Here is an 11,581-nt window from a genome sequence, read left to right as displayed (position 1 = left end):
AAACGGCGGGGGGGAGACGCCTCGAATTCCAGCTTGTACCCCTGAGATACTACTTGAAGGATCCAGGGATCCACCTGTGAGCGAGCCCACTGATCGCTGAAATTTTTGAGGCGGCCCCCCACCGTACCTGGCTACGCCTGTGGAGCCCCCGTGTCATGTGGTGGACTCAGAGGAAGCGGGGGAAGAATTTTGATTCTGGGAACTGGCTGACTGGTGCAGCTTTTTCCCTCTTCCCTCGTCTCTGTGCAGAAAGGAAGCGCCTTTTACCCGCTTGCTTTTCTGAAGCCGAAAGGACTGTACCTGATAATACAGTGCTTTCTTAGGCTGTGAGGAAACCTGAGGTAAAAATTTTTCTTCCCAGCTGTTGCTGTGGATACGAGGTCCCAGAGACCATCCCCAAACAATTCCTCACCCTTATAAGGCTCTATGTGCCTTTTAAAGTCAGCATCACCTGTCCAGTGTCGGGTCTCTAATACCCTCCTGACAGAATGGACATTGCATTAATTCTGGATGCCAGCCGGCAAAATATCCCTCTGTGCATCCCTCATATATAAGACGACGTTTTATGTTCGCAAAATAGTATCCCTGTTTGACAGGGTTACAGACCACGCTGCAGCAGCACTATCTGCAGGTCTCAGTCTAGTACCTGAGTGTGTAAATACTGACTTCAGGATAGCCTCCTGCTTTTTATCAGCAGGTACCTTCAAAGTGGCCGTATCCTAAGACGGCAGTGCCACCTTTTTTGACAAACGTGTGAGCGCCTTATCCACCCTAGGGGATATCTCCCAGTGTAACTTATCCTCTGGCGGGAAAGGGTACGCCATCAGTAACTTTTTAGAAATTACCAGTTTCTTATCGGGGGAACCCACGCTTTTTCACACTTCATTCACTCATTTGATGGGGGAACAAAACACTGCCTGCTTTTTCTCCCCAAACATAAAACCCTTTTTTAGTGGTACTTGGGTTAATGTCAGAAATGTGTAACACATTTTTTATTGCCGGGATCATGTAACGGATGTTCCTAGTGGATTGTGTATATGTCTCAACCTCGTCGACACTGGAGTCAGACTCCGTGTCGACATCTGTGTCTGCCATCTGAGGGAGCGGGCGTTTTTGAGCCCCTGATGGCCTTTGAGACGCCTGGGCAGGCGCAGGCTGAGAAGCCGGCTGTCCCATAGCTGTTACGTCATCCAGCCTTTTATGTAAGGAGTTGACACTGTCGGTTTATACCTTCCACCTATCCATCCACTCTGGTGTCGGCCCCACAGGGGGCGACATCCCATTTATCGGCATCTGCTCTGCCATCACATAAGCCTCCTCATCAAACGTGTCGACACAGCCGTACCGACACACCGCACACACACAGGGAATGCTCTGACTGAGGACAGGACCCCACACAGCCCTTTGGGGAGACAGAGAGAGAGTATGCCAGCACACACCAGAGCGCTATATAATTTAGGGATTAAACACTATATTGAGTGAATTTTTCCCAATAGCTGCTTGTATATACAATATTGCGCCTAAATTTAGTGCCACCCCTCTCTTTTTAACCCTTTGAGCCTGCAAACTACAGGGGAGAGCCTGGGGAGCTGTCTTCCAGCTGCACTGTGAAGAGAAAATGGCGCCAGTGTGCTGAGGGAGATAGCTCCGCCCCTTTTTCGCAGACTTTTCTCCCGCTTTTTTATGGATTCTGGCAGGGGTATTTATCACATATATAGCCTCTGGGGCTATATATTGTGATATATTTGCCAGCCAAGGTGTTTTAATTGCTGCTCAGGGCCCCCCTTCCCAGCGCCCTGCACCCTCAGTGACCGGAGTGTGAAGTGTGCATGAGGAGCAATAGCGCACAGCTGCAGTGCTATGCGCTACCTTGGTGAAGACTGATGTCTTCTGCCGCCGATTTTCCGGACCTCTTCTTGCTTCTGGCTCTGTAAGGGGGACGGCGGCGCGGCTCCGGGAACGAACACCAAGGCCAGTTCCATGCGGTCGATCCCTCTGGAGCTAATGGTGTCCAGTAGCCTAAGAAGCCCAAGCTAGCTGCAAGCATGTAGGTTCGCTTCTTCTCCCCTTAGTCCCTCGATGCAGTGAGCCTGTTGCCAGCAGGTCTCACTGTAAAATAAAAAACCTAAAATAAACTTTCTTTCTAGGAGCTCAGGAGAGCCCCTAGTGTGCATCCAGCTCGGCCGGGCACAGAAATCTAACTGAGGCTTGGAGGAGGGTCATAGTGGGAGGAGCCAGTGCACACCAGGTAGTCTAAAAGCTTTCTTTTAGTTGTGCCCAGTCTCCTGCGGAGCCGCTATTCCCCATGGTCCTTTCGGAGTTCCCAGCATCCACTAGGACGTTAGAGAAATAATAATTAAAAAAAATATAGAGGGCCCTGCAGTCTAAGTGCTGCTTTAAATACAGGTGATAATTCAGCATGGGTCGTAGATGTGCGGAAAATCGCACATCTACAACCCATTACACTGACATGCGGGGGAACGCCCAGCACAGGGCAAATCCGCCCTGTATGCAGAGTCCGCCCCCCATAATGTTTGAATTGCAGGTGGGTGAGAAGAACATCCCATTTTTTGCTCTCTTCACGTAACATTTGAAATAAGTTACTATTTGGCGAAAAGAGAACAATATAATAGATACTTTCCCTCTGATTAATACTACCTTGATGATCACCCACTCCCAAGTTGTCTCTTCATGACAGGATACAGATTATGGTGCGAAACATGCAATATATAATAAGATTTTACTTACCGATAAATCTATTTCTCGTAGTCCGTAGTGGATGCTGGGGACTCCGTCAGGACCATGGGGGAATAGCGGGCTCCGCAGGAGACAGGGCACATCTAAAAAGCTCTTTAGGTCACATGGTGTGTACTGGCTCCTCCCCCTATGACCCTCCTCCAGGCTTCAGCTAGGTACTGTGCCCGGACGAGCGTACACAATAAGGAAGGATCTTGAATCCCGGGTAAGACTCATACCAGCCACACCAATCACACCGTACAACTTGTGATCTGAACCCAGTTAACAGTATGATAACAAAACGAAGTAGCCTCTAAGAAGATGGCTCACAACAATAGTAATAACCCGATTTTTTTGTAACAATAACTATGTACAAACATTGCAGACAATCCGCACTTGGGATGGGCGCCCAGCATCCACTACGGACTACGAGAAATAGATTTATCGGTAAGTAAAATCTTATTTTCTCTAACGTCCTAGTGGATGCTGGGGACTCCGTCAGGACCATGGGGATTATACCAAAGCTCCCAAACGGGCGGGAGAGTGCGGATGACTCTGCAGCACCGAATGAGAGAACTCCAGGTCCTCTTTAGCCAGAGTATCAAATTTGTAAAATTTAACAAACGTGTTCTCCCCTGACTACGTAACTGCTCGACAAAGTTATAATGCCGAGACTCCTCGGGCAGCCGCCCAGGATGAATGCCACCTTCCTTGTGGAATGGCATCTACATATTTCGACTGTGACAGGCCTGCCACAGAATGTGCAAGCTGAATTGTACTACAAATCCAGCGTGCAATAGACTGCTTAGAAGCAGACGCACCCAGCTTGTTGGGTGCATACAATATAAACAGCAAGTCAGACTTTCTGACTCCAGCCGTCCTAACTATATATATATATATATATATTTATCTTTAGGGCCCTGACAACGTCTAGTAACTTGGAGTCCTCCAAGTCCCCAGTAGCCTCAGGCACCACAATAGGTTGTTTCAGGTGAAAACGCTGACACCCCTTTAGGAAGAAACTGGAGACGAGTCCCAGTTCTGCCCTGTTCAAATGGAAAATTATAATATGGGCTTTTGTAAGACACAGCCGCCCATTCTGACAATCGCCTGGCCGAGGCCAGGGCTAACAACATGGTCACTTTCCATGTGAGATATTGGTCAACAGCATGGTCACTTTCCATGTGAGATATTTCAAATCCACAGATTTGAGCGGTTCAAACCAATATGATTTTAAGGAATCCCAACACTATGTTGAGATCTCACGGTGCCCCTAGAGGCACAAAAAAACTGTATATGCAATACACCCTTTATAATCTGGACTTCAGGAACTGAAGTCAATTTTTTTTTCTGGAAGAAAATCTACAGGGCCGAAATTTAAATCTTAATGAACCCCAATTTGAGGCTCAAAACACTCCTGTTTTCAGGAAGTGCAGAAATCGACCTAGTTGAATTTCCTTCGTGGAGCCTTCCTGGCCTTACCCACGCAACATATTTTCACCACATGTGGTGATGACGTTGTGCGGTCACCTCCTTCCTGGCTTTAACCAAGGTAGGTATGACCTCTTATGGAATGCCTTTTCCCTTCAGGATCCGGCATTCAACCGCCATGCCGTCACACGCAGCCGCGGTAAATCTTGGAATATACATGGTACTTGCTGAAGCAAGTCCCATCTTAGCTCCCCAGGCCCTTAGTCCTCTGTGAGCATCTCTTGAAGTTCCGGGTACCAAGTCCCTCTTGGCCAATCCGGAGCCACTAGTATAGTTCATACTCCTCTATGTCTTATAATTCTCAATACCTTGGTTATGAGAAACAGAGGAGGGAACACATACACTGACTGGTACACCCACGGTGTTACCAGAACATCCACAGCTATCGCCTGAAGGTCTCAAGACCTGGCGGAATACCTGTCCCGTTTTTTGTTCGGGCGGGACGCCATCATGTCCACCTTTGGTCTTTGCCAACGGTCCACAATCATGCTGAAAAACTTCCCTATGAAGTTTCCACTCTCCCGGGTGGAGGTAATGCCTGCTGAGGAAGTCTGCTTCCCAGTCGTCCACTCCCGGAAAGAACACTGCTGACAGTGCTATCACATGATTTTCCGCCTAGCGAAAAATCCTTGCAGTTTTGACACTGCCCTCCTGCTTCTTGTGCCGCCCTTTCTGTTTACGTGGGCGACTGCCGTGATGTTATCCCACTGGATCAATACCGGCTGACCTTGAAGCAGAGGTCTTGCTAAGTTTGGAGCATTATATATTTGCTCTAAGCTTATTTATGCGGAGAGAATTCTCCAGACTTAATCACACTTCCCTGGAAATTTTTTCCTTGTGTGACTGTTCCCCAGCCTCTCAGGCTGGCCTCCGTGGTCACCGGCATCCAATCCTGAATGCCGAATCTGCGGCCCTCTAGAAGATGAGCACTCTGTAATCACCACAGGAGAGACACCCTTGTCCTTGGATATAGGGTTATCCGCTGATGCATCTGAGGATGCGATCCGGACCATTTGTCCAGCAGATCCCATTGAAGAGTTCTTGCGGGAAATCTGCCGAATGGAATTGCTTCGTAATAAGCCACCATTTTTACCAGGACTCTTGTGCAATGATGCACTGACACTTTTCCTGGTTTTAGGAGGATCCCGATTATCTCGGATAACTCCCTGGCTTTCTCCACTGGGAGAAACACGTTTTTCTGGACTGTGTCCAGAATCATCCCTAGGAACAGTAGACGTGTCGTCGGAAAAAGCTGCGATTTTGGAATATTTAGAATCCACTCGTGCTGTCGTAGCACTACTTAAGATAGTGCTACTCCGACCTCCAACTGTTCTCTGGACCTTGCCCTTATCAGGAAAGCGTCCATGTTTCTTTTAAGAAAATTCATCATTCCGGCCATTACCTTGGTAAAGACCCGGGGCGCCGTGGACAATCCAAACGGCAGCGTCTGAACTGATAGTGACAGTTCTGTACCAGGAACCTGAAGTACCCTTGGTGAGAAGGGCAAATTTGGACCTGTAGGTAAGCGTCCCTGATATCCAGTGACACCATATCGTCCCCTTCTTCCTGGTTCGCTATCACTGCTCCGAGTGACTCCATCTTGATTTGAACGCTTGTATGTAAGTGTTCAAATATTTCAGATCTTACCGAGCCGGTTGGCTTCAGTACCACAATATAGTGTGGAATACTACCCCCTTCTGTAAAAAGGGGTACTTTGATTATCACCTGCTGGGAATACAGCCTGTGAATTGTGTGAGGGGGAGACGTCTCGAATTTCTAATGTACACCTGGGATACTACATGTAGGATCCCGGAGTTCCCTTGCGAGTGAGCCCACTGCGTGCTGAAACTCTTGAGATGACCCCCTACCGCACCTGAGTCCGCTTGTACGGCCCCAGAGTTATGCTGCGGACTTGGCAGAAGCTGTGAGGGGCTTCTGTTCCTGGGAATGGGCTGCTTGCTGCAGTCTTCTTCCCTTTCCTCTACCCCTGGGCAGATATGACTGGCCTTTGCCCGCCTGCCCGTATGGGGACGAAAGGACTGAGACTGAAAAGACTGTGTCCTTTCTTGCCGATATGTGACTCGGGGTAACAAAAGGTGGATTTTTCAGCTGTTGCCATGGCCACCAGGTCCAATGGACCGCCCCTTTATACGGCAATACTTCCATATGCCGTCTGTAATCTGCCTCACCTGACCACTGTCGTGTCTTCGTCTGGCAGATATGTACATCACATTTACTCTTGATGCCAGAATACAATATATGCCTCTGCGCATCACGCATATATAGAAATGCATCCTTAAAATGCTCTATAGTAAATAAAATCTTGTCCCTGTCAAGGGTATCAAAATTTTCAGTCAGGAAATCCGACCAAGCCCCCTCAGCGCTGCACATCCATGCTGAGGCGATTGCTGGTCGTAGTATAACACCAGTATGTGTGTATATACTGTTATGATATTTTCCAGCATCCTATCAGCTGGCTCCTTGAGGCGGCCGTATCTGGAGACGGTAACGCCATGTTTTTACAAGCGTGTGAGCGCCTTATCCACCCTAAGGTGTGTTTTCCAACTCGCCCTTACTTCTGGCGGGAAAGGGTATACCGCCCATAACTTTCTATCGGAGGAACCCCACGTATCATCACACACTTCATTTAATTTATCTGATTCAGGCAAAACTACAAGTAGTTTATTCCCACCCAACAAAATACCCTTATTTGTGGTACTTGTGGTATCAGAAATATGTAACACCTCCTTCATTGCCCTTAACATGTAACTTGTGGCCCTAAAGGAAAAATACGTTTGTTTCTTCACCGTCGACACTGGGGTCAGTGTCCGTGTCAGTGTCTGTCGACCGACTGAGGTAAATGGGCGTTTTTACAAGCCCCTGACGGTGTCTGAGACGCCTGGACCAATACTAATTTGTCCGCCGGCTGTCTCATGTCGTCAACCGGCTTGCAGCGTGTTGACATTATCACGTAATTCCATAAGTAAGCCATCCATTCATGTGTCGACTCCCTAGAGAGTGACATCACTATTACAGGCAATTTGCTCCGTCTCCTCACCAACATTTTTCCTCATACATGTCGACACACACGTACCGACCTATAGCACACACACAGGGAATGCTCTGATAGAGGACAGGACCCACTAGCCCTTTGGGGAGACAGAGGGAGAGTTTGCCAGCACACACCAAAATGCTATAATTATACAGGGACAACCTTTATATAAGTGTTCCTCCCTTATAGCATTTAATATATATTTATATCGCCAAATCATTGCCCCCCCTCTCTGTTATAACCCTGTTTCTGTAGTGCAGTGCAGGGGAGAGCATGGGAGCCTTCCCCTCAGCCTTTCTGTGAGGGAAAATGGCGCCTGTGTGCTGAGGAGAATAAGCTCCGCCCCTTTCTCGGCGGGCTTTTCCTCCCGGTTTTTTAATACTGGCCTGGGTTAAAATACATACATATAGCCTTAATGGCTATATGTGGTGTATTTCTTTTGCCAAATTAGGTATTTATATTGCTGCCCAGGGCGCCCCCAGCAGCGCCCTGCACCCTCCGTGACCGTGTCAGTGAGCCTGTGAGACAACAATGGCGCACAGCTGCAGTGCTGTGCGCTACCTCTATGAAGACTGAGAAGCCTTCTGCCGCCTGTCACCGGACCTCCGTCTCTGCCGTCTTCAGCGTCTGTAAGGGGGATCGGCGGCGCGGCTCCGGGACGAACCCCAGGCTGACCTGTGTTCCGACTCCCTCTGGAGCTCAGTGTCCAGTAGCCTAAGACTTCAATCCTCCTGCACGCAGGTGAGTTGCAAGTCTCTCCCCTAAGTCCCACGTTGCAGTGATCCTGTCGCCAGCAGGTATCACTGATTAGTTTAAACCTAAAAAAGACTTTTCTAAACAGCTCTATAAGAGAGCCATCCAGGTTGCACCCTACTCGGCCGGGCACAGAAACCTAACTGAAGCCTGGAGGAGGGTCATAGGGGGAGGAGCCAGTACACACCATGTGACCTAAAGAGCTTTTTAGATGTGCCCTGTCTCCTGCGGAGCCCGCTATTCCCCCATGGTCCTGACGGAGTCCCCAGCATCCACTAGGACGTTAGAGAAATGGTATTTGACAACATATATTAACGACCATAGGAAGAGACACTGAGTAATCTATTTAATTATTATTTATTATTTTTTGTTGTGTTTATGTATACATATGCTTTTGATCATTCTGTAAATTGCAATCTTTTAACGGACAGCAATAAATGTTAAGTTTTATTCTTTAATAACATTACATAGTAATTAAAAAGTGTGCCCCAGAAAGACCAAACAATCTTTTGCTTCTATGCAGAATCCCAACAAATATAGTTTTTCCTGAACTAATTTCTGGGAGCACCGCCAACCTGACATTAACTGTATTCTGACCCTCAGGGTTAACGCAATAGTTTTATGTTGGTTCAAAACATTAAAGTAGTGATGGATGTTTTTGTTAAAATAATGGGGAAGGAAAGAACTTGTGCTTTGTTTTATCCAGATGTACAGAGCTGTCTGTTAAAAAAAAAAAAAAAGACAGTATAAATGACTGAAAAAAAAAAAAAAGAGGCATTATTGAATGGCCAGCGTTATAAAGAGAATGGCATATAATGGAAACAATGTATATGACTCTACTTCTTTCCATGATTACACCTGTGGTGAGGGGCCCTGTTATAAAAAGGGAGCACAGTAGCTTCAAATGCCTCTCACAGCGACGCTGCAGAAAAAATATTCACTGTCGATAAACCAGAGAACAAGGTATAAGTGAGAAAGGTTTATCCAGGAGAAACTAACCTACAGCAGCATATGGATGTCAAGAGTAGTACTATAGGAAGAGAAGGGCTGATGCCGAGGTGAATGTGGGTCTGTTTTGCGGGCGGATTTTGTGTTATTGCTCAGCTGAGGGTATGCAATTACATGGGGCTGTACACAACTCTGTCACATCTACACCAATGGCTGTAACTGTGTAAGAACGGCCATTTGAACATAGGCATAGTTCAGGGAGTTTATGGATTTGCAAGTATGGAGTTACGTGTACATGTAGATATGCTGGTTTCCAGAGAGATCTTGCACCACAGATAGGGATGATGCAAGTGCACACTGATAACAATGGCTATGAAAACCAGCACAAGAATAGGGCACGTTCTGCCACAAAGATGCGTACAGCTTGGCATAAGGGTGAATATTGGGATTTCTCCATGCACGCAATGGGAGTGTTATTACGTACAACTTGGTCAACCCTGAATGAGTCCCATAGCGCCAGCAACCAGGCAGTTGGGTGAAAAGCGGAAACGAAAGAACAGAAATAGTACAAAAGGGGGAGTGTAGGGTAATATTCCTTGGTCCTACAAGTAATGCTGCCAGGGATTATAGATGGGAGAAGCCAGGTTGGGGTACATACTGTAAATTAACTTTACACATAAACCATATTCGACTTAGAACAATCTGAAGTCTAGTGGAGCAAATGGGATGATTATTGCATGCAAAGAAAAAGTAATATACCAGTGCAGAGATTGTGCTAGTTATTAATGAGATAAATCAAATGTGATGTTTCAAGTGAAGAAGATGTAGCAGAGGTGAGCAGATGAAATGAAGTAAGTAGCAGCATAATCCTCAGATACAAGGTTATGGGAGTGAGAGGGTGAGGAGAAGAGGCGTGGTAGCAGAGATCACGTTTGAAGAAGAGTACAGTCATTGTAAACATTAGTCGTATAGAAAACTGCACGCCTTTCCTGCAAGTTACATGTGCTGGCAGTGGCAACATTTTATAACTTATCTAAAAAAATAGTTTTTTTTTTTTTCTTTAAACCAATTTTTTAATGACTACAATAAGTTTCAGATCCGTAGCTGTAAATTATTTTGGAAATGGAATATGAAATGTATGTATTATATGTTCCCAAATACTCATTTCATTTTTCATTCTGTCCTGAGATTACATCTGTACAATGGTAGTTTATTTTTAGTGACAAACATATGAGTGATATGCAATGTACAACTCCCACAGTTCATATGCTAATCTCAGCAATGCCAATCAGCAGTCAAGGTTCCCGATTCAGTATACAAATGAAACAAGACATCTATTCTCACAGCTAATGTATAAATTACCAAGTACTAATGAGTAAGGTGGCACTAGAGCTTACCAAGAACCTCTGTATATTACAAACCAAGGAAATAAACAAGCAGCACTTTATTTCAAAAATTATATTTATATTTTGCAGTTGATAAAAGGACAAACAGTAGGTCACTCAGATGTATAGCAGACTTTCAGAAGTGATTACCACCAGCCTGAGTACTAATAAAATAACCGAACACGCATTAGGAAGCGAGGTGCATACTCCCAGGCTGGCTCCTTCCCATAGCACAGGAATAATGGATAAAATATACACAATCCGCTGCAAGAAGCAGTGAACACAAAGCATTCTTGATGTGACTGGGTGAAAAGCATATTCAAAACATGTAGATGTAAGAAGATGAAAAACTGAACCAGTTGTTGGACACCAGATTACTATGTCATTGTATTGCTTTGGATGAAAATTTAGAATTTTTTCCATTCCATGTCATCTGGAGGATTAACATCCACTTTCTTTTTGCCCACATCTGACCAGTTTGTACTGAGGACTGTACCCCCAGATTCCATCTGCAACACAGGAAAAGAGTAATTGAAGTGAGACAAACGTATTGTTTATTTTTACGTAAACATGAGAATGAGTGTCTGACATTATACATCATTGCTGGAGTGTGGTACACATGGAACACCTGTGAATATGTACACAGGATAAAGATGGACATTCCAAGGCACACACACAGCCAGTAAAAGCTCTCAGAAGTTACAGTTTAATATACTGTATACACATAAGTCCCCTTCACCTGTAAAAGCAGGAAAATGTGAGCTTCGTATAAAATACCAATGTATACAATTGCTTTACGTTACTCATTAGAAGGTCAGACTTGCTGTAGTTGAATTACTGTAGCACTTGTACATTTGTGACTACGAAGCTTTCCTTCCTGACACTTTTATTATATCTCCTCCTTGCGATCAGGTAATAGGATACCAGGATTTAAATAAAATAAAAAGGTTAGAAAAAGGAAATCCGGGGTGACAGATATAGATATTTCCTGCCATTTTATCGTAGACTGGTATAATGCATCTCTACTCCATGACAGAAGGGGACAGAGCGACAGAGCAGACCCTTGTGTCAGTAATTACTGCCTGGCTGATTCTTCCACTGTGAGCAATCTCTATGCCAGAAATAAAAGGTGTTTTTCTTTCTCCATAGCAAAATTTCAGACTTTCAAATTCACGCTGCTAAAATAAAACTCCTTTTAAATGGTTATTAGTCACAT

The 11,581-nt window shown here is 45.6% G+C and overlaps 1 protein-coding gene across 5 annotated transcripts in view; it reads right to left on the bottom strand.

The window, feature by feature from the left end:
- Nucleotides 1–10,423: 10,423 nt before the first annotated feature.
- The window catches only part of SUGT1 (SGT1 homolog, MIS12 kinetochore complex assembly cochaperone), a 321,635-nt gene continuing 320,477 nt past the window's right edge, over nt 10,424–11,581 (bottom strand). For all 5 annotated transcript variants that reach the window (XM_063952887.1, XM_063952891.1, XM_063952889.1 and 2 more), the window contains exon 14: nt 10,424–10,874. In XM_063952887.1, the coding sequence (XP_063808957.1) occupies nt 10,773–10,874 (102 nt within the window). In that variant the 3' untranslated portion in view covers nt 10,424–10,772. The remainder of the gene's footprint in view (nt 10,875–11,581) is intronic.

The sequence above is a fragment of the Pseudophryne corroboree genome, chromosome 2 (assembly GCF_028390025.1).
Source record: "Pseudophryne corroboree isolate aPseCor3 chromosome 2, aPseCor3.hap2, whole genome shotgun sequence".
Classification (NCBI taxonomy): domain Eukaryota; kingdom Metazoa; phylum Chordata; class Amphibia; order Anura; family Myobatrachidae; genus Pseudophryne; species Pseudophryne corroboree.
This window is presented reverse-complemented; position numbering and strand designations above follow the sequence as displayed.